Genomic DNA, 23,899 nt, shown 5'->3' with positions numbered 1-23,899 from the left:
AATGATCTATTTACTTAAAAAGGGCTACTGAAACAGGTGTTGAGCAACAGCTGTACATGAAGCGACAGCGGCCATTTATGAGTCACACGAGTATTTATTAATCCTTCGCAGTGGAAAATATTTCATCATGACACCTCACAAGATACTTAGAACTACACACAGATTGTACAAATGTGTGAGGAAACAAATGTGTTTTTTATGGCAGTGGTCTGGTTCTTATCAAAGTTGTTATCAAAACGGATTTCCTCCACATGCACGTTATATCACATCACGGCACTAACTGACAAATGACAAACTGTTAACATTATTGACATCGTACATACAGATTCCATGATTAAAGAAAGGAAGGAAAGTAATTCTGGTATGTTCTAATGAAATATCACATTAAGTGTCACATTCACAATCTGGATTTAAGACTGTTTTTATGAAACAGGTGTTTTGTTTTTTTAACCTGTTGTTCAGTGTAAGACTGCAGCTAGTTCATGTTTTTTAGATTCAATGCAAACGAATTGTTGCCTTTATATCTCAAGTACAAGTCAGTGGGGTTGTGGAACATTTTGAAAATTTGAGACACAGTCCATCTTGCCTCTCTCTACAATCCACCCAATCGAAGGCACCCTGGGTTCAGAGGTTAGTCATAGGAGGGAAAGCCTGCGTTTAAACTCCATCCTCTTCATGCACTGCTTGCGGTGGCTTTTTGTATGATAGAAAAATGTGGTTTGGTTGTCATCTGTGGATGCTTGTGTAGCTGCTGCCCAGGTAAAATCTGAAAAAAGACACTGGAATTAAACAGATATTTCACATATTCAATCATTTGAGGCTATCCTGATGTTTGACCAAAGAAATGAAAATAAAGATCTACACTGTCTACAGACTGATGATACAAGCAAGCATGGCGTAATAGAGTGAAATGGTCATTTTACAACTCTGAATGCAAAGCAACTCCATGGTGACCAAAAATAAATAAATAAATAAATAAAATACCTTCACATGAAAGTAGTCTTAGGGTGAATCTTACACAACATGACGGTCCTACCAAAGATTGGCATCTGTTTGATTCATGCTGTATATTAACCAAATGCTTTCTAGGAGGTAGCTGGAGCCTAGTGTTAATTTCGTTAACGAAAACTAAACGAAAATAATTTCGTCAACACACATTTTTCACCCGAATAAAACTAAACTAGACTAGACTAAAACCCTCATTAATAAACAAAAAATGGGACTAAATCAGTATGCATTTTCGTCGACTAATGAAGACAAGACATAAATGTAATTTACTTAATAAAAACGGGACTAAAATCTATGTGGACATTTTAGTTCATGAACAAAAACGAGATGAATATTATATGATTTTTGTCAAATCTTGTCTCTGCTAATCTATCACATCTGTGACAGTGTTATGTGACACACCAACGTTTAAATCTGCAGGTTGCAAGCGCAACATGCACAGACATATGAGCCAGACACGAGGTAGATTCAAGTAAAAAAAAAAGAAGAAGAAGTTAATTAACGTTTCAACAATAATGTTAAGCCAACCGCTAATTAATGCTGGCTAACGTACTAGCTCGTCGCATGGAGCCATAGTATAAAATGAGAGAAAATTTTATGTGAAATAGTTTTAGATCTGAAATGTTCAACATAATCTGCTGACAAAAAATATAGAGCGGTGAAATGATTGTCCTGACTAAAACTAGACTAAAACGTTGACAGTTTTTGTTGACTAAAACTAGACGAATAAAACTACTTTTCTTGGACTAAAATAAAGATTAAAATGCTAGATTTACAGTCGACTAAAAATTAACCAAATTAAAACGGGATGAGGTTGGCTAACTATGATAAAAACTAACAAGTGCGACTGAAATTGGACTAAAACTGAGACTAAATTAAAAAATGGCGGATAAAATTAACACTACTGGAGACCCACCAGATCAAGTGATCAAGGCTGTTTTTATTTCCTCCTCTTTAATATAAAGTACAGAATTAAAAAAAAAAGTGTATAAGTGAAATTTTCTCCTTAGATTGCTCTACTTGAGCTTTTTCCTTTATGGGTGTTGTCTAAATTCCTCTTGCAGCCAATTGAACAGGCACATGGCTGTACAGCCCCTAGTTTAAACAAACAGCCTGTGGGCGTGTAGGATTTTTTTCCCCCCTCATGAGCCTAGGGGGCAGCTATGAACGGGGCCTAGCAGCAAGTAGCCATGGAAATGTGTGGCGTGAAGAGGAAAATTCTGTTCTGTTTAATTAGCTTGCTTTGTCTGCTAATTACATCCTCCGACATAATTGTAACTGTGACGTGTAATTAATCGCAAATCCTGTTTGTGCAACCAAAGCATACAGTATTGTTGTTCTATGCTAACCTTAAGTTTTCTTTTGTTTTCTTTTTTTTTAAATAGAAACTACCACAGAATGGATGCATGTATGTGAATATTGTGAAATACAGAAACACTGCCCTAAGGGGGGGAAATCCAACCACAACACAAAAAGATGATTTCATTAGATGAACAATTGAGCACACTGATGAAGATGGAGAAATGGACACGAGTGGCAACACGACATACAGCCGCCTGCTTGGTCTCACCCTTAAGTGCTAGAGTGGCTGTCTGATGCTTCGTCCATTCTAATGGCCGCAGCGCCAACCACCTCAACTGACTCACATTTATTAGGCTTTGTGTCAGAGCCCGATACTTTGTTTTCTTGAGAACATCTGCGCACATGAGCATTAATAGTAAGTCCAAAACTGAAGGAGGGAGGAAAGAAACGGTAGAGATGACATTGTACTTTAAATCAACTCTTCACTTAATCGAGAGGTCAACAGGATCACCATTCAAATATGCACAATGACCCTTGAAAGAGAAATAAGACCTAACAGGAAAGTACAAGGAATGAAAGGCTGGAGGTAAAAAGAGGCTGAGTATCTCTCAAATTGTTAAAACCTATTGTAGTAGGGACCAAATATACATCATGCTGCAAGATTTATAAAGTGGAAGTCAACCATAAATATTTCTTGACAATAATATGGAATATGTGATCTCACTAGCCTCAACATGACATTCTGATTAATAATTACATTTGTGGAATAAGAGTTAAGAAGCAAAATCCAGCCAATCACAGCTCAGCTTCAGAAAACAGGTGAGCTGTGATTGATCGTTGCTTAAGCCCTAAGCAACATTGATGTCATCTTCAGTCGACAGCAAGTGACAAAATGGCCGCCCCGAGATAGATAAAACCGCTGGATTTTGCTGCTTAACTCTTATTCCACTAACGCAATATTAACCAGAAAAGCATATTTAGACCAGTGGGGCTGCATAAAACATATTATTGCTAATATAACATATTATTGTCCCCTAAAAATTGGGGTGTTGACTTCCCCTTTAAGCTCTCCTTGAACATTCAAGCTTTCACACTTTTGACTTTTTTTTTTCTGATGCTACCTGACTCCCTGAATCAAGTCAAACGTTCAAAAGGAACACTCACCTGTTGTGTGTGGGGCTGCGATTATATGGCGATGAAGGAAGTGCATGTTGAGAGTATTGAGGCGTGTTGGGTGTGTCGTAGTCAGTCAGGCCGACTGCCAGCTGGTTGCGCCAGTTCCCTGCACTCTCCACTGAGGACACTGCAAGTCAGCCCAAACCAAATGCACTCTTAAGTCTTATGCTTTCATTGCACAGAATTAAAAAAATATATACGACTACAATGGATGAAACAGACACTTAATTCATGTGAGATTTTCTTGAAATGATTATACTAAACACTTAGGATGGACAGCGCACATACACTTTGGCGTAAAAACAGGTACTTCTTGATTTTCATGCCGATGCAAGTCAAATTGACCTTGCTTGGGAATTTGGTAGACTGCGCTGAGCCTTGCTGGGTGTTCCAGCGGAACGGTGTTTTCTTTTACACACCCTCGGTGCACCTGACAATTTAGTGGCTGAAATTTGTTGCTCAGTGAGATACTTTTCATTTATGGATTTATTTAAAATTCCACTTTATACAAAAAAAGATGATGCAGACACTGGGAATTCACTGCCCTTTTTTGTTTTTAAAATAAAATAAATAAATACAATAAAATTAAGAAATTATGTTGAAATTTTGGAAAACTTTATTTACAGTAGAAAACTTTAGGGAACTATTTACTTGCTTAATTTTTTATTTAGCCTAACACATGCTGATGACCCTGGAAGCTCCCTGTAATTTTGTTATAATTTTTAAACAAAACTGTCAATTCTGTATATGTTTTAAATACAAAGTTGTTGTTTTTCACGCTAATATTTTCTTTTTTGCTGCAAATGAATATCAGCTTAAAATATCGGTAATCGACCTCTTTGACTACTAATAATTGGTATCGGTCTTGAAAAGAACCATATATCGGTTTATCACTAACCAAAATAAAGAAAGCTACAAGCTTTGCACTACACTTGTGCTGAGCATGACCTGTAAATCAATTGTGAGGCAATATACTGTATATACAGAGGTACATACGTTTTTCCCAAATGTCAGGGTAGCCAACAAAACTAAATCACCAAGCACTGTGTCTACATAATAATACTGTTATTTTCCATCACAAAGTGGATGAAACTCAATTCTGGACAAGATACAAAAACTGCAACTGACGATTTAAGGACAGGTGGTGTCCTAAATGAATAAACCATTTAAAAAATGCTTGGGTTCTTGTAGACACTGTCTTCATTGACCTATAAACCACTTGCGATCATCCTCTCACCAGATGAGAAAGACGTTGTTCTGCTGGAGTGGCTGAATGCCGCCGGCATGGTCTGGTAGCCGAGGCTGAGCTGGGAGCCACAGTCAAAGTCGTATCCTGCCCTCTCGCCTTCCCTGGGGCCACGGTTCCGATGGTACCACCCTCTCAGATGTTCTGCCACCTTAGCCTTCTGCATGTTCTTGGCCAAAAGTTCATTTCTGGGCCCATCCCTGCTCCGCGGCGGCCTCACAGTCGCGTAGGGATTCTGGGAAAGGCCGTCAGTTCGGTCCGAGCCGTAATGCCGGAATCTGTCGTGTCCGTGATAGCCGTTCATTTGATACGAGGGGTTGACGTTGTAGTGGCCTTCTACGTCATTCTCATAAACGTAGGCACCGTTAACGTACGGCTCCATGTCTGGACACGGGCAGCCGGAGACGTAGTAGGCACTGGGCGGATAGTGTGCTGAGGTCTCACAGGCGTAACTACAACCAGAATGATGCTGCACCAGGTTGGGCATGCTCCCTGTGTTTCCATACACTTCCACGTTGCGGTGGAGACGATGCATGGTGGAGGTTCGGGAATCTAATGTACTGTAGTGGGAAGTGGCAGGCCCGCAGAAATCCAGACTGGACTGACTGGTGTAGGAAGAGCAATCCTCCAACACTTCTGTGCTGTTGCTGCGGTGAGCTGGTGACAAGGTGAAAACTGGCTTCTCCGGGTCTGTGTCCTTTCTCAGCTGAGGCTGAGACTCCAGACTTCCACTGCGAGCTCTGAAACCATGAGGAAAGCCCTCGCACCTGGAAAGAGGACACAGCTTGCTGTGTTACTCTAATAGTTGCTATACTGGAACATTCACCATGCACTGTAAAAAAAATTATTTTGGAGAGAGGTAAATATAATCCACAAAAATCATCAAAATTTTACCTGATGACATTAGGCAGCAAAGGAATGATCAAATACAGGGTCAATTTAAATTACACTATCGAATATATAAAAAGTGTCACCGATGAAAACTGAATAAAACCTACAGAGAATAATGTAGTAAAATATACCCAGCTGCCATACGTCATCACATACGAAGTTTCCGTAGTGTGACGTCATCGGCCAGCGGAGGTCTTACGCCCAGTGGAGGAATGATTTGCATTTTCTAGCTAAACAGCCAATCAGAGTGATCTCCATTTTATACACTGCGATTGATGGCACAAACCGTCTCTAAAAAGTACAATGACTCTTACTTATTCACAAGTATAAATGCTGCTTTTTACTGCTTGTATTTTCAATATGTTTGACATTTTATTTTATGAAACCGTGACAGTAGTTGGTCTCACAAACAGTGACTTCTCAGCCATGTCGACACGTAGCAGTTGTGGGTAGGTTCCTCCTATAACATATGGTCAAGGGAGTGACTGCGTTACGTTATGCATGTACGTGAAATACTCTGGTATGTAAGTATTTTAATACCTACTTATGAACTAAGTGTTTTAGTACTATTTGAATTTACGCACGTACATAATGTACGCACCATACGTAGGGTTTCTTATTTTCTCAATCGTGAATACAGAAGTGAAAAAAAAAACTCCTGTTTTTCTGACAAGTTTTTGGGGGGGACCTTTTTAACTCTTTGACTGCCATGGACGTTAAAAGACGTCAAGTAAAAACCTACGGAGGGCCGCCAATCCAATTATTATTATTATTTTTTTGGAAACGGGTGGAGGAAAGCCTTGGCCAGCTGTGATGAAAGTTTCAAGCAGATCTAGTTAGCCTAATGACTATTTTTGGCCCCTAGATGGCAGCAATGACTCTCTTTTGACAAGATTGGGTAGGCGTCAGTAGAAGATGTGCGGCGGAGCGAGAGGGGACAATGGCTGGGGAAGGGAAGAGAACATGGCGACCGGTTGCAAGCAGCTCACGCTCGAGCAGTGCAACGCTAAAGAGCACATTGATGACGACGATGATCATCATCGATGATGATGATGGTGACTCCGAGGTTGGAAGCATTGATGCGGCAGTAGAAGACGTGAGGCGGAGCTAGATGGCTGAGGAAGCGAACAATGGCGACCGGTTGCAAGCAGCTCACACTTGGGAATTTTTTTCAAAGACGAAAGGCATCGACCAACGCTAAAGAGCACATTGATGACGACGATGATCATCAACGATGATGATGATGGTGACTCCGAGGTTGACGCCGAAGTTGGAAGCGTTGACGCGGCGGCTATGACGACGTCATAAAGGAAAAAGAACAAAAAGAAAAACTGTATTTGAAACATCCACATAATTGTATATAGTACCACAGTTGCACACATTTGGAAATAGTTTGCGAAATTGTTTTGTCAAATTGTTACACTGTTGAATGGAAATAAACGTATTTCGCAACCAAAAAACACTTTTTCATTGTTGGTGATAGCGTTTTACAGAAGTAAAGCACTGTTTAGATGTTTGTGGCATCATTCATGGACAAAAAGAAGTGTACAATTCACTAGAGTGCATGAAATAACATCGTTTCACAAAAAGCTCTTTTTCTCCGCTTTTTGTTTCAAAACAGAGCATTTCGGTGAAACTAACCATTTTCTATTGTTGATTACTGAAGAACGGAATAAGGTAGAAACAAACTTTTTTTTCTGATGAAAGATGAGAGTTCAATCTTTCATTTGGTAGTATGTGTGTTTCCATAGTCCAAACACAACATTTTCTGTGGACCTTGAAAGATCAGTCAAAATGCTTAAATCGGCTGGCACTGGCGACATCTCGTTTCTGAAAACGTCTGGCAGTCAAAGAGTTAATTTTCAGTTTTTCTGAATTTTTTGTTTTACTGATTTTTTTTTCTCTCATAAAAAAAGAAAAATCCAGCAAAAAAATACTTAGAAAAACAGAAAAAAAAAAATCTGAAAAACGGGGGAAATTATTCAAAAAGACGGAAAAATATTCTGAAAAACAGCACACGCTTCTGTTTCTTGGAGTATCTTTTTTCCTACCCTCTGAACTCTGAATGACTTGTTGCAGACTCGCTAATGTCGGACACTTTCCGGAATACCTCCAACGTACCTTCAACTATATGACTAACTGGCTCAGTTAAGAAAAAGCATGTACCATAATTAGTAACGCACGCAGTATTGGTAATGTTTTATGCTTTTTCATTCTAATGTAAGCAAGGTATATCGTTTTATGGAGCATGTAAGTATACGAACATGTCAATCGTTCGGCATGATTTTAGTAAGCTAATATTTAAGTTTCTACGGAAGCGTGCGTATTGCATACGGGAAAGGGTCCGCCATTAGCGAGTCTGCAACAAGTCACTTGGAGTTCAGAGGGAGAAAAATGAGAAAAAAAAAATACTCCGGAAAACAAAAGCTGGTGCTCTGTTTTTCGGAATATTTCTTTTTCTGTTCTTTTAAAATATTTCTTTCTGTTTTTATGAGTGATTTTTCTTCTTGTTTTTCCTAAATATTTTTTTCTTGTTTTTTGGGGGAATTTTTTTTCTTGTTTTTCAGGATTTTTTTTCATGGCAGAATTTTTTTTTAGTATAACAGAAAAAAATTATTCAGAAAAATAGAAAAAAAAATTACCCCCCAAAAATTTGTCAGAAAAACAGGATTCTTTTTTCCAGGTGAATGCAATGAGCTTTCGTACATGAAGACTCTATGAACTAAGTTGTATATGATGAAATAATTTGATCCTCCTTAATTGTGATAACTTTTTGTCGTTCATATCACGTTACGTAATTTTCAGTAGTAGTATAGTAAGTATACTAAGAAATTGTGAGTATATTTTACCCAAATATAATTAGTAATTGGTTGTAGAATGTAATAAAACATGTTAGGTAAACTCATACACATATTTAAGTACTTCATAATTACTTAATTTGTATGATATTTACCCACAATGTAAAATGTACCCAATTAAAGTGGCTGCAGATTGTTAATCTACAGTAGTAATTGGGTAAATTCTATAGGTTGGATTTTTTTTTTCAGTGCAAGGGTTTGAATGGCAATTTAAATTAGCGACACAGCGATGGATAATAGTGCTGGGGAACCATGACCAAACCTGAGCTGGCTGCTGCTGTAGGCATTGCGGGTCATAACCGGTGTGGGGGGCATGCTACGCGGGTCTCTGGGAGGTCTGGGGAGGGTTTTGTAAGGGCTACTGTGGCTTGAGGAGGCCTCTCTTGGATTGTGGTAGTAGAGGGAACTCTCTTGGCCTTCAAAAGCTAATCTAAAGGGGTGTGACATTGAGGGTGATGATTCAAAAGAAAGGCAGAAATGATATGAGTGCAACAGAAAAAGGCTTTAAACATGACAAAGCAATAAATGTCAAAAATGAGTGCTCCAAAAATAGGTCGGATGAAGCCTCACCTTGTGTTGTGGTTATTTTCCCTTGGAGATGTTTGCTTCTCCACATCGTATTCTGCCCCCAGTGAGCGTAATGGACTGAACTGAGGGGAGTCTTGCACAGACTGTGACCGTGGCCGCTGACTAGCACTATCCGAGTCATCTGAATACAAAAATAGGACAGCGCGAAATCATGATCTGAACATGGCATTACTGCAGGATACTTCGCAAAGATGAGTTTTTCCAAGCTCACCATCCTCCAACGGGAGGCTTGACAAAGAGCTGCAGTCTGATCGCATGAGTTCATCTGGACAAAGAGGATGCTTAGTGTAAATACAGCAGAATCATGAAAGTTTTGACAGTTCCTTAGTTGCACTTGCTACAAACCTGCAATGATTACTGAGGCTCGCTGGGTGGGTCTTTTCCCCTTTTTGATTCGGTAATGGTTCATCTCATTCTCAATCTGCTGAAGCCTGTGCATAGCATCCAAACAATTTCTCCTCCTCTTTTTCTTGACTGTCTTACACAGTTCTGCCTCACTGGCCAGCTTTTTAGCTGCCTCCACAATCTTCTGCTGGAGGGCAAATCTGCTCTCCAGATTTCTCAGGAAAGGATCCTGCAAAACATGTTAAAAGGCCATTTTATTATTATTATTTTTATTTTTTTTACATTAAGTAAAGTTACAGTAATCATCTGGGATTGTCATTTAAACCAAATTATTACCACATTAAATTACCACAATTAATATAATTTATTTATTTAGTTAATATTTTAATTAATAATTTAAATTAGATTTTCCCCAAAAAAAATTTAAATTGTAATTTAATTATTTAAATTAAAAAAAAATAAATTAAAATTGAATTAAAAGGCAAATAATGTCGGCCAAAGAGAAATATATGTGTAGGCTTAAAGTGAAACACAGACCTCATTGTAAGGGAAAAGGTCATCCAACTTGAAAGCAGTGCCAACCCGTCGCCTAACCTGTGGTGGTCGTTCATCTGAAGACAAAGGGTACTCCTTTGGCAGCTTGCCAGTAAGCTCCTGAGAACACAAACACTTCAAATGGACACTGTAGCAGAAACAATCCATCATACAGCAATTTAATTAAACGCTTTGGGGGGCCTCTGGAGACAGAAAACATCCAGCAAAGGCCATTCATCCAGATATGTGACACGTTACAATGACAACAAGTAAAATAAATTGTTTTTAACACTTAAACTATACATGTATATGGAACCACAATAAGCCAAAGATATGGATCACTGCTGAAGTGTCTGCTTCAAAACGAGACTTCCATGCAGGATAAAACAACAATATCAAGTATTCTGACCTTGAGCTTTTATTTTTATCAAAATAATATTGATGGTTTGCTATGGCATAACCAAATCACTTACCTTACTGGTATATAATATTCTGTAATATGCAGTCATAATAAGCATAATGCTACTCATGGATACAAGAATAGCAGCTAGGGAAAAAAGTTGTCAGCCAAAGAAACAAGGACGAGTATACGGAATAGCTCACCGCTTCCCTAAGACAAATCTTCTTTAGTTCCTTAGTTTTTTTGGCCAAGATATCTTGAATCTCCTGCTCTTTCTTTCTCAGGTCAGAGAGTTTCTCTTTCTTCTGCTCCTCACTCATTTCAGAGTCTCCAGAACCTGGAAAATGTTTAAAATGAAATGAAAGTTGAATATTTGCAAAGTTGTTTCACGCCTATAATCTGTTGATTGATATAATACTGCAGGCCATGTTTTAATTCTTAAATATTTAGTATTTATGAATTTTGCCAACCTGTCGATACCAAGCTCCCATTGCTGGCTGTTATCAAGTTATTTTTCATGAGGGACTCTCCAAGTTTGTTCATCTTTGCACCTGCGTGCTCGGTGAGATCCATGGCAATTTCTTCCAAGCTTTTGGAGGCTCCGAGTTTAGCCTAAAACGGAGCACGGGTATTTATAATTTTGAGATTTTGTGTGAAATTTTTCATAACTCTGACACTCACTTTACTCTGCTTTCTGTCCAAGTAGAATTGGTGTTGGCTAATGGCCATGGCCCAAATTGTTTTGATCAAAGAGTGGCTCGCATACCACGTGTGGATGAGGAGGCCAGTTTGTCCGAAGGTGCGCTTGGTTACTGCTCTCCTGAAGCAATAAGACGTCAGTGGTGAACCGTGTGTCATATTTCAGATTTCAGTTAGAGTTGGTTCATCTCTTACAAACATAAGTGATGCCAAACAAACCAATAATTACCTTAAATAAGCTTTAAAAAATCCGAAATGGGCTCACCTGTGTGGATCATTAACCTCCACTGCAAATTTTTTCTCCCTGAAGTACAAATTTTCCAGTTGCTTCCACTGATAAAGCTGGAAGTCACAAAAAAGAAAATGCACACAGCAAATAATCACTCATTAATGTGACCAAGTAAGCGTCATTGGAGTCTGGTGTACCAGGACCGCAACAATACAGGTGTTCCGAAGGGACAAGACTCCCACATGACACAATCCTACTCCACTAATTTGTTCCGTGGCTCATCAGCCAGGTGCTCCAATTTCAAGTCATTTGTGACTAACTGCATGTCTAGTCCAGTGAATGACACACAAACCTCAAAACATGTGATTTTTTTTCAATGTTCCACGTATTTGGTGACAACATGAAGAGCTGCATTTCAAAGTACCGCATTCTATGCATTAAAAAAACATAAAAACTCGACTTCTTACCACTACAAAGTGTCTTCAACTTCAGATCCTATTTTGTAGTTATGAAATCCTTTCTGGCTTCACTGTCAAAACAAACTTGTACTATGTCCGTGCCAGGTCAGCTCCTGACTTGCCTCCTCAGGTATTCTCATGCATGGCAACGCCCAAAGGCATCCCTCTTTTTACTTCTGACGTCAGCAGCTCCCTCCCCTCCCTTCTTCTCCCCTCCCAACCAGACAGCCATCAGACACTTGCACAATGCAGCTGTCAAATTAAAACAGCAACATTGCGTGCAATCCACCAGAATGTATTGTCTTCATGTGACACGTTTGAAATCATATTTCCACTTCTTATTGGAAACAAGTGCGCATGCCAACCGTCTTACTACGTGGCATCACTCACATGGTTGCTTCTAACACTTGGCAAGTTAAGATGGCTGACGTGTGCATTCCAATAAAGAAACACTTTACATTAATGATACTTAGCAATAAAAAAATAAAATAAAAAGTCCTGCCCTTGAGTTCATTTGGATCTGAAATGATGACTCAGCCCACTAACAATCCTGTGATGTTATGTTTGCAGACAAGCCAATTTAAAGCCACAACAGTCAGATGATATTTATTTACCTTTCTGGGTTTCAGTTTATCTTGTAGATCATACTGGCCAATGCCTTTATAGCTGATCCCAAGCCACCATGGCATACCTTGTTTATCCTGTAAGGAGAGAAAAAAATATGTCAACATCCGTTCACTTCCAGCGGTGGCAAATCCAGGTCCAGAAAGTAAAAAACCCTGCCACAATTTGGCTTTAGCCCCAGGTGCTACCTAGCTAGCTCCCACGGTGCTCATTTAGGCTACCTGCTAGGGAGCAAGCTCGTTAGCATCAGGGGCTAAAGCTAAACTGTGGCAGGGTATTTATTTTCTGGACCTGGATTTGCCACCTCTGTTCACTTCCCAGTGCAAGGACTGTGCTCAAAGCCTACCTTCACTTCATAATAGTGGACACCATATGTGGGCAAGGATTCCACAAGCGTCAGATACCTACGATGAAAAGTGTTTTTATTACAAACACAGGAGGAATTCTGTGTGATTCACTGGGCTGCACATATTGATTGATTTCTACCAGCTGATGGGAAAAGGGATTCCGGCAAGAGTAAAAAGGAAAGCTCGTGGAGGAGAAAGATTAATGACCTGAAACCATTCCAACATTAATTAATGTCGAAAGTGTTCTAACAAATCAATATTTTATTTTAACTTCAACACTTACTGCACAATGGCCTGCCCTCTGGAGACTCCTCGTAGCTGTTTATAATAGTCGATGACTCGATCCTCACTTCATTAGCATAAAGAAAGCGAGAGAAAATGTATTTAAGGTGAATTTGGAATACATTAATAAGTGTGCTGCTAATCACAATCCAGAATGGCCTGAAAGCATACCAGTACGCAAATGATGGGTGCTCCTTGAGGACTTTAGTGGGAAGAGTGGGCAGTTTCTTTAAGTCAGCTCGAGTGGCTTCATCGCTAGGGAAGAAAAGAGGTGGGAAATGAATGATAGCCAACGTCAAATTATTGCTATGTTTTGCATTTCAGCACTACCTACTAGCAGCCACAAAACGTGTTTGATGTTTTGATTCTGACTCTTCACTTTTTTGGTATTATTATGTTAAGTATGATTTATTTAGAATATTTTCCATCACACCTCTCAGTATGACAGTGCATTTCTACACCAATATTGTTGAATTGATACACAGTATCAGACAGTATCATTCAAGACATCTTCATAAAGCTTCAACTCTTGTATTGGATCTCATTAGATTTTCTATATTTATTTGGTGGACATGAAACTGTTCACTGCTCCCTCCTGGCATGTCATGTCTTGGTTCTATCAGCACCATGAGATTCATTAGTAGACGGGTGTGAGCTTCTCGGCGCACTTCGGTAAGCCTCACATTACATTGCTATTGATTGTTATTGTCCTGGCTCTTGAGAAACAAGTGACCTATTGAGTGTTTTTGCTAAAAGATCACAGTTAACTTATGCTGCTGCCAGTAAGTACTTATCGCCCATCTGATAAAAACAAGCTCTAACCTTGTGTAGTCTCCCTTGGACTCCTGGTAAATAAAAAGAAGAAGAAGAAAATTATCATTGGTCTTCAGCTTTTCTTTAAATGATTTAAACATTAAGATTTTGGTTTAAGCGAGTAGTAAAGGCACCAACCTGCAAAGCATTTGCTGCCAACTTGAAGACATTCTCACTCTCCACTTCTATAATCCCCTGTGAGTCAAACAAGGATTTTGGATGAACAGATGGTACTCGGTGTTCCACATTTAAACGGTTCGCTATCGGCCTCAGTATCAGCCTATTCCCAGAACAAACCGGTGTTTTTCTGCTTTCTTACATGCATTCCTCCTAAGCAAGTGAAAACTGCCCCGCGGCATGCAAATGACTCATCAGGTGGCTTCAGCCAAGTCTTGATTTTTATTGCCTTCAACGTGAAATAAAATAAAAAACACTTACATTGTAGACAGCAGATTTTGCATTCAGGAAAAATAACTCCACTGTTATGATGTCCTTGAGCTGTGTTATGTTTTCCACATAGAATCTATGAAAGATAAGTACACAAAGTTGTCAACAGAAATTTCTTTCAAGCTACAGGTAGTGATTAATACATAGTCTGCCACAAGCCTATGCTAACTGTTAATATTGGTCATTCCAAAATTGCAGGACAATTTAGGCACCAACTAGTTTGAAAACTAGCTCATTTTTTTTTCTCCCTTATTTCAAGGTAAAGGTACTCGCGATGGTGTGGCCGTTTTACGATCAGAAACTAGACTTTAGAAGAATAGAACATTTCCATTAATTTCATGCATTGGTAAGGAAAATTGCTATATCAGCATATAGGTCTTCCTTTAAAAGGATCTATCATTGTTTTTGGGGGGAAATTTTATGCATCAAAAGTACTAGATGTATCTGTTCTTAGTATCGGTATTGGTGACTATACTGGTATTGTTTGAAAATGAAGTGGTTATTGAACATCCCTACTTTTTCTATGTTTTTAAGAAATACAGTTAATTAAAAAACAGAATTAGCTTTGTTAAACTGTACATGTTTTTAATGAGATGTTTTACTTGTCATATCATGTCGTATTTTGCTGTTTGATGCAGCCCTGTTACAGAAAAACAAAATTTCTGGATAAATCCTTTACAAAAAAAGTTACATTTTGTGGAAATGCAAATTTAATTTTAATATTACACTATTAACAGTGACAGGGTTCAATTAACAGGATTGTAAATAATGCTAATGTAAAGTTTTTGCTCGAGAGTACAATTCTAGCTCTGTTAGATGCTATGCTTACTGCTTGAGAATGGAGCTATGTAATAAAACTTAAATATACAATAAATAAAACATTATATCAATATGTCTTTTTCTGAAAATATGGCAGGATTGCATTCGTTTAACTGGCTCAGCCTCATATGATTTGATTGACAAGACCAAGTTATTACGCTGAAAAACGCCATTATGAAATAAAAAGGCCATTGTTGAAAAGGACATTATGAAATAAAACTGACTTTTCTTATCTTATAAAATCTTGGAAAATAAATTAAATGTCATTATTTTTTACAAAGTATGACATTGTTAAAAGGTTAAACGTTAAAATAATAATTAAATGTTAATTTTAAAAAATCATTATGAAATATTTAATCATGATAAAATAGTTGTTACATATGAACACTTTTTTTATAATAGTCTTAATACCTCATTTTACAATTTAATGGCCATATTACATAATTGTCTGTTATTTATCTGAGGGTTTTCTTTTGTTTGTTTGTTTTCCAAACTGTCATTTTTATTTATTGAATTATTATACTTTTGGGCTTCCGTAGAACAACATGAAAAATAGAAATGCAGACTTATGAGGTCTTCCCATGGTCAAAGCAATTATTTTGATGATGTTATGCATCTCTTTTTTCTCTCTAAAAATATAAAAAAAATATTATGTCTGTTATTAAACAAAATAATTTAACAATTAGAAGGAAAACATCAACAAAATCGTAACAAACAAAAGCAGATTAAAAATTTATTTTATCTGTTATATTTGATATGTATGTTAAGGTTTATTTGGTACTTCATATGAATTAGGAATTACTTTAACAATAATAATAAAAATACATTCAATCTGTAATGCACTTTTCATCAGCACAATCTCAAAATACTACAGAGAGAAAAAAGTTAAAATAATATTAATAATTAAGAGTTATAGGCCTTTCTAAAAAAAAAGTTTTACAGGCCTGATTTATCGGGTCATCTTTGCACTTTGTGCATAAAACAACAAATGTCAATATAAGACCGTCATAAACCGAGAACACACTGTAGGCCTAGCTTCTAGCCTACTGCCGTTTTATTTTGCTCACCATACAGGGCTGCACCCTGCTGGAGAGCTTTAGCCCTGCATGTGAAGGCTTCTTCTTACCTGACCAGAAAGTTGAGGGCAATGGAGCCGGGCCGCTTGGAAAAGTCATGATCAAGAACTCTGCGGTCCATCTGCAGCCACTTACACTGACCACTACAAAAGCAAGCGAAGTGCCACAGTAAACATATCTGCTCTCTTTTAAGAATCGCCAGCAATAAATATACCGACAAGTGCAAGTACTTAGAGGTCAGGCCAACAGTTTACATACTTGTCATTGAAAAACGCAAGTCCAAAGAATTCCTTCTCTTTGAGGTTGAAATGGGACGAGACCAGGTCGACGAGTTCATATGACAGCAGCTTTGGCTGTGGAAGAAGATTGTTCAGATTAAATGCCAGCTTCCATACTGAAGTCTGTTCACCTCAAAATTAAAGTAAGTACAGCAGCTTCTGTGTATAATTCACTGACTCCTGCTGTCTTGTATAAATGTCCTCTAAACATCTTGTATTGAAGTGATGCACTGCTTTAATACATTTGAAGTCGATGTGAGGTGCTTTATGCACAGTTGGGTGTGAACGCTCCACAAATTGCTGACCTGAATCTCCTCTCAGGTTGCACAGCGAGGCTTCTCGGTTATTATACAAATATTGACCATCTCCACGTCACTCATACCTGAACCAGCAGCTCCAGCTTCCTGTCATCCAGCAGCTGCACTTGACACAGTCTGCCCTCGGTCATCTGCAGGGACACAAAAGAGGAAATTGTAGCATGCTCTTTAACTTCAACACCCAACAGGCATCATTTTTTAATAAAAGCCGTAACCTAATGTATGAGACGGAAATATATCAGACACAGTGAGACTGAAATATTTCATGTTACAGTTGCCATAGCGAAATAATACCCGAGCAGTAAATGCAGTGATCCTTCTTAAAGAAATATCAACGTCATGAATGACAATGAAACCTTTGTCCCAAAGATTTGTCGCCATAAAAACCTGGAGAAGGATTTGAGTTACTTCACATTTTAGCATTTCACAGAAGTCTTCTTAGCCTTTGAGTGAACAAATATATTTTAACAACAAAACAGTTTCTGCAGACTTTTCCAACCTGCACAGCCAAACTTGTCCAAATCCAAATAACTGTAATGACATTTGCTCCATTGGGATCATTTTCCTTGCGTTGCGGTGTTACAATGAACAGTGCTGTGCTGTCAGTGCATCAAATTCTCAGATCAAATGAAACATTGACGAGGCCAACATCCGAAATACCTTGGGTGGATCTGACAGTCCCTTTATCTGACGTAATGAGGCTGATCACCTCTCTTTCGTCCAGTTCTATCATAGGGAAGTGAGCGACTCTCATACCTGGTAAAGCTCTCCAGGGAGAGCGCAGAAGCGGATGCATTCCTGACTCATCCCTTCATTGCGTTCTTCTTGCAGGAGTCGGAAAAAGAAGGGTAAACACTCTGATGGCTTCTGGGTTTGCGACGGCTTGAATTCGGCAGCCGACTTAATGAGGCCGAGACGGGTCAAACTCGTGACTACAGTTGCTCAAGTTAGGGTTGACTGCCTCGTTGTATAAGTGGATATGTTTCAGGGAGGAACAGGAATCTAATGTTACACGTATTCTCTTTTTTTCCCAAATGTGCATACAGGCCATACCCCTTGCAATTCTTATGTATATCTCTTTATTGCACTAACAGGCACTTATTCAATTAAAGCTTCAGAATAATGTAATCTGATAAATAATCTCCAGTAGTCTCAAATAAAAGCTGTTTGCTACATAAATCAAATTAATTTCAACTGCATCTGCAGTTTAATCACATTGATTTATTAAGTTGTGACATGTGGTCTAACGTTTGCATCTGTACGTAGCATGCAATACTCCAGTCTGGCCACTAGATGCTGCAGCCAATTGTATTCTCCTTTTAGTGATAAAATGGCCTCTTGAAACTTGCACACAACACTGGGACACACACAAAGAATTAAAGCGTGTGTATAAAAAGAGAAGGAATAAGACTTGAAAAGATCTGCACAGTTGGCCTACACAGTGCTTGCAGCCATGCTAGCTATTTATATCTGATGGCATGACCCAGACTCACCCTGCGCAGCCTATCAATGGCAGCATAAACGTGAGATTCCATATCAAACTGAAGCGTGGGGCAGGCTGGGAATTAGAACTGATAAATGCACAAAAATAACAAATGCATACGAACAATTGGCAATGGTGGTTATCTTCAGTTCAAGACCAATGCAGACAACAAAGCATTCAGCCCTAATAAAAGCCTGCAAGGCCTCGAGAGTTTAGGACAACCTTCATGTCAAGAAAAAGGACTGTCAGTCGTTGTGTTTCTGTGCAGAAATAGCATAACAGATCATTTCTGTGCCATTAGTTAGCATATTGTATTTGTGCTATGTTACCTCTAAACAGGTTTGGGGAGTAAGGGAATACATGTACCGCCGTTACGTAATCAGATTACAATTTTTTTTTTTTTTTAACTGTATTCCATTACAGTTACAGGAAAAAACATGTAATCAGATTACAGGTACATTTATTAAAAATGGGGATTACTTCAAGGGATTAAAATTTCTACGATGAGAGAGAGTGTAAAAGAGTGCGAGAGAGAGAGAGAGAGTGCGAGAGAGAGAGAGAGAGAGAGAGAGAGAGAGAGAGAGAGAGAGAGAGAGAGAGAGAGAGAACGCACGCACGCACGCACGCACGCACGCACGCACGAGTGGGACCGTTGCTACATGTCGGGGAGGTGGGAACAAAAAAGCATCACGGACGGGAGGAGGAAATGGCGACCCGTATTCACTGGAACTTACTCGGAGCAAAAATTTGAGCTAAGAGTCCAGCGGCATGCTACGCGCTGTAGCTTCTTGCTAGCTAGCCCGCTAGCCTACAACCATAATGTGAGTTACACCTTCCAAACAAATCTTCCTCCCACCAATTCACTATTTAAACATCATGCACAACATATACACGGCTAAACTTGTGACTGGGATAAAAGTTCATTTTGCAGTTGATGTCACGCATCATCTATCAATCTATCTATCTATCTATCTATCTATCTATCTATCTATCTATCTATCTATCTATCTATCTATCTATCTATCTATCTATCTATCTATCTATCCATCCATCCATCCATCCATCAAACTGTGAAGTGTGGTTGCTTTCAGTGACATTTCGAAAACAGCATATGGCCTTCAATCAATCAATCAATTTATCAATCAATCAATCAATAGCCTACATGCTTTTTAATTACACAAGGATTTTTGCTATTTGTAGGCTGCCCGGGTCCCTATCACCCGCAAATAGCACATTGTATAGAATATATATTGTGGTGATATTTATTTTTATTTTGTCTTCATGAGCATACTCAATATTGGAGTAATTCAAAAGTAATCCAGTTACATTACTGTAATATTATGGTACTTCAATTACGTTACTAACTACATTATTTAGGAGGTAACTTGTAACTGTAACGGATTACATTTTAAAAGTAACTCTCCCAACCCTGCCTCTAAAGCTCACAGCATAAAAACATGTCAATGTGCCATTCGTGATGGCTAAAGATAAAGTCGGAAAGGTAAATAAAAAAAACAAGCCGGAAAATTTAACCTGTCATTATTCAGGCCTGTCCAGACAGCAGCCTGTCTCATCTCTGTTTCAACTTTTCATGCATTATTGATGACGGTTGGTGTTACACAAAAGAGTGTTTGTTTTCTTGAAGACACCCAATTTGAGAACACATCCTCCCAAAGCAATATGTTTGTTTTACAGTTTGCGAGGAAAATAAGTCTGGGATTGATAGTCGACTAATTCCGGGTGTATCAGCTGAGATCGGCTCCAGCTCACCTGTGACCCGAATAAGGATAAGCGCTATAGAAAATGGAGGATGGATGTAACTTGAGGTAGCCCCAATCTAACACGCTAGGTGGCTCATGTAACGGACCTTTGACACCTGATACTAACCTGCTCCTCTGCACACCTGATGATGACTACATCTGAAGTATTTTTCTTCCTATCCCTGATCAGAGATCGATAAGTCAATAGCTAAGTATCAACCATCACCTCATGTTGCGAACGTGTGATGTCCAGGAAAGCAACGTGAGGCTTGAGATGATGTCATTAGAAATTCTCTGCGTGGGGAAAATGCGGATCTTTGATGGAGTAATTGGGGGCGGAGTCACGGCAGAGAGATTCATGCCAATGATGTCATCGTGGTGTGTAACTTCTGCCTACCCTGAAAAGGACATCCTTGTATTTGTCCTACAAATACTGTATAAAAATATTTTACCAGTAGTGACTGTAACGGTCAAATCAGCACCCGTTAGCCAAACTGTCACAACGAAGCAGACCCTAAGGTGACATTCACATGCCAATTTTACTATGTGCCCAAATGATTTACTATTTCAAACTAAACTAATAAAAAGTGATGTCATATCCACCTTCAAGGTAATGTTGTATCTCTTGTTGACAGTCTAAATATTTGAACGCAATGACCCAGAGGCTTCATAGTTCCTCAGCCTCTGTCATTACACCAAGACCAAAATTGAGTTTTAGAACCAGATATCAGCTACATCTTTACCTGAAGAAAGGCAATACATTAGTTTGATTAGATTGTTATTTCTTTTGAAGTACTTCACTACATTATATATCACAAGCTCCATCACAGTTCTGAGGTTTAGGCTTCGAATCTCAGCTATGGGCATTCTTGTGTCGAGTTCAAACAATCAATCAATCACTTTATTTATCCCTAGAGGGCAATTAAAAGGCATGGAAAAGCAGCAGTTGTAGTCGCAAGAAATAGTTGAGTTGGGTGATATTGATGTAACAAAATAAAAGGACTCAAAGCAAATGCATGCATGTTGGCGAAGAAACACAGTAACTGGGTCATTTTTGGTTGAGAATCATCTTCAGACTTAGTCAATGTACTGCACTGTGTCCTATTATGTGCTGGCATTAACCATTGTAACCCAAGGGGAACATTGTATTTCCACAAATCCAGTTGTTATGCAGTCCATGGCAACACATGTGTGCTATAATAGTGCAGCTGGCTCCAAATGTTGCCTCTACAAAATGGGCTAGACGCATCATTGAAGACATGCAGCAGTGAGTCCGAGCCACCTCAATGACAGTCCTGGCACAACCAATGACACAGGTCCTTACACACTACTGCAGTGACTTACTGCAGGGCCTTCAGCCTATTCGAAATGATATCAGGACAACGATGTGATATCGACTTCATCAGAAGTTACAGTATATTGATTATTAGGAGAGCTTGCTGATACCATATTATATACCTTCCCCACATACAGTAAGAGATATAGTCTAAGGCTTCAGTTCAGATATCTTTGTTTTTGTTTTAAGGCCATCTTTAGAAGGACTGTAATTCTGAAATGGAGGGTTAGCAATAGCCAACAGCCAATATTCAGAAGAGCATGCCTCCCTCCCTTGCAGGCCTTGTACAGTACACTGGCCAACAAAGATGTGCAATGGAAGGTGACACCCAATTAAGTGTATTGTTTTACTATAAGTATGTATGTATATGTTTGGGACAAATGCCCACAAAAGTCAGCTAAGTTGATAAATGACGCAGGACATCCGCTACAACAAATAGGAAACACAACAAAGTTGGACATACGTATATGTCCAAGAGACACAACCACCAAAGCAAGACTTCCTGTTTGTGAACCCTTTAAATACACTCAGACTGTGCTTTTCCTCTGAGATAACATCAGTAGGTCAATTGTCTAGCTTGCACTTTTGTACTTTTGTTTTTTAACCTGTACAAATAAAAATGCATTCATCACATTAATACAGGACTTGCGACTATGTAAAACCTGTCACTATTACATCATACATTGCACAATTTCACATGTTTTCTAAATTGAATTACACATACAAAACACAAAGTATTCATTATTTAAATAAACGCTGGAAAGAGAACCCTGTCAAACTGATGATTCATCCACCATTTTTTTTTTTTTACAAATTCGCTAACTCACACTGCCAATATGACTGCATTAAATAACACTCTCGCTCAGTTGAGCAATTATTGCCTTAACGTCCTAATATGTGCTTTACCCACCTCCTTCTGGATAACAGTATGGGGACTGGCCCACCTCATTGAGAGAACAATGCATGTGCGAAAGTCTATGGGTGGTTTCCACCTGTGCGTCTGTCTCAAAACACACATGTCAAATAAACGCTTTCTTTCTTTTTTAAATTCCCTTCGCGAAACACGCGTGTCTCAGGTTGGGGCGGCAAACCCAACCGGTTGTAGGTTCATCATGCACGTTCTTGCCGGGGTCTACTTTTTGTCTCCTCGAAGCCGGTTACAGAAGAGGCGTGTATCAGCTCCATGATCTCAACATGTCTCTTCTTACCTTTGCGTTTATATATCCTTAAGAGTAGATAAGGTAAAGCCTCCCCCGCATGCCGGTCAGCCGTCCCGCCGGTTGCGCTCGCCGTGCAAGGGAGTCGCCCCACAGCCGCCGTCCATGCTCATCCCCTCGGCGTGTTGCTGGTGCTGAACGCGCCTCGTATCGAGCCACACGCGCCACGCCTTCAACCGCCGGCTATTATGTGAACAAGCGTAGCATCCACCTCCCTCACTCTCCCTCCCTCCTTCTCCTTCCCTCCATCACCCCCCCTATCCAGCAGCTGCCGGCCAGCCTGCTTCCCGGTGAATGGCCTCAAGTGAAGTGGCCAAGAGGATGCATGTGCTCTGCATCCCTCATTACGTGGACTGACATAATTCAGGATTACCTCCGACACACACTACTGAAACGCTTTCATACACACTATTTTGAAACACTCACGCACACTGCTGAATATTATTTTTTTCTAACACGCAACTGAAATGTACTCTCAAACGTCATGCTCTTTCCTATACTGCTACCTTTTACACCTACTGGAGACTTCTTTATATAACATGCAGCACAGTTCAATAAGGTCCACGGGAGCTGGACCACATTGCCTCTGCACTTAGCTACAAGTAGCCCATAATGATATTGTCTTAATAAATGTCGTTGTGGTTTCGAGTAACATAGAAATCAACTGCATCATACTGACAAAACATTTCTTATAGGCCCATTTTGACACTTTCAGGTAACCAAAATATTAGAAACTACCACCAAAAAATTCATCTCCAACAGTGTAAATCACGTCCGAGGACTACTGTAATATATATAGCCTATACAGTATACACAGTATATTGTACTTTAATTAGGCTATACAGATTGTGTGTCAACAACTATTGGACCTCATTGTTCAGTGTCTAAAAGACATTTACAATTAAAATAACTAAAATAATATTATAAAAGGGGACGTCAACCCGAAAATGTCCTTTCCAATAATAAGGTGTATGAGCCCCCACTAGTCTAATCACCAATCCTACTAATATTGCACTTGTGGAATATGAATTAGCGTATTAGCAGCAAACTCCATGCACCCGTTTTTATCCATCTCATGGCCGTGGCCATTTTGCTACTTGCTGTAAACTGAAAATTATATCACACAGCTTCACAGCTCAGCTTCAAAAAACAGATGAGGCATGATTGGTCGCTACCTGAGCCCTGAACAAGTGTGATGTCATTTTCAGTCGATAGCAAGTGTCAAAATGGTCGTCCCCTAAGAGGGATAAAAACAGGTGGATTTTACCGCTTTAATTCATTTTCCTGCACAAACATAACATTAATAAGAATGCTAAATTTATTTAGACTAATGGGGCTGCATAGAACATATTGTACCAAAATGTTT

At 39.1% G+C, this 23,899-nt stretch overlaps 1 protein-coding gene across 4 annotated transcripts; it reads right to left on the bottom strand.

Moving 5' to 3' along the window:
* Positions 1-74: 74 nt before the first annotated feature.
* frmd4bb (FERM domain containing 4Bb) lies at positions 75-22,736 on the bottom strand. 4 transcript variants are annotated; one of them, XM_077549749.1, is made up of 24 exons: positions 22,525-22,736; positions 16,803-16,868; positions 16,401-16,495; positions 16,193-16,285; positions 14,239-14,323; positions 13,939-13,995; positions 13,810-13,832; positions 13,159-13,242; positions 12,989-13,054; positions 12,705-12,762; positions 12,349-12,435; positions 11,313-11,389; positions 11,030-11,168; positions 10,819-10,960; positions 10,552-10,685; positions 9,952-10,068; positions 9,415-9,643; positions 9,281-9,334; positions 9,052-9,190; positions 8,744-8,911; positions 4,724-5,499; positions 3,475-3,613; positions 2,579-2,704; positions 75-766 (listed from the first exon to the last, which is right to left on the bottom strand). In XM_077549749.1, exons 2-23 carry the CDS (start codon positions 16,866-16,868, stop codon positions 2,581-2,583), a joined length of 2,952 nt encoding a protein of 983 aa, XP_077405875.1. In that variant the 5' UTR covers positions 22,525-22,736; the 3' UTR covers positions 75-766; positions 2,579-2,580. The 4 variants fall into 4 exon arrangements, with proteins under 4 accessions (XP_077405875.1, XP_077405874.1, XP_077405886.1 ...); XM_077549748.1 differs by lacking the exon at positions 22,525-22,736 and adding an exon at positions 17,494-17,629; XM_077549760.1 differs by lacking the exons at positions 8,744-8,911; positions 22,525-22,736 and adding an exon at positions 17,494-17,630.
* Between the last annotated feature and the right edge of the window lie 1,163 nt (positions 22,737-23,899).

The sequence above is a fragment of the Vanacampus margaritifer genome, chromosome 1, assembly GCF_051991255.1.
Source record: "Vanacampus margaritifer isolate UIUO_Vmar chromosome 1, RoL_Vmar_1.0, whole genome shotgun sequence".
Taxonomy (NCBI): domain Eukaryota; kingdom Metazoa; phylum Chordata; class Actinopteri; order Syngnathiformes; family Syngnathidae; genus Vanacampus; species Vanacampus margaritifer.
The sequence above is the reverse complement of the archived record's forward strand: the minus strand, read 5'-3'. Positions and strand labels throughout refer to the sequence as shown.

Excerpts from the sequence above, each read along its gene's own strand:
- frmd4bb (XM_077549748.1), bottom strand. The coding sequence starts at position 17,544 with ATGAGTCAGGAATGCATCCGCTTCTGCGCTCTCCCTGGAGAGCTTTAC. Across the intron at positions 13,055-13,158 it reads CACCCATCATTTGCGTACTG|TGAGGATCGAGTCATCGACT; the intron begins GTATGCTTTCAG and ends ATGCTAATGAAG. Across the intron at positions 10,686-10,818 it reads TGGGAGCTTGGTATCGACAG|GTTCTGGAGACTCTGAAATG; the intron begins GTTGGCAAAATT and ends AACATTTTCCAG.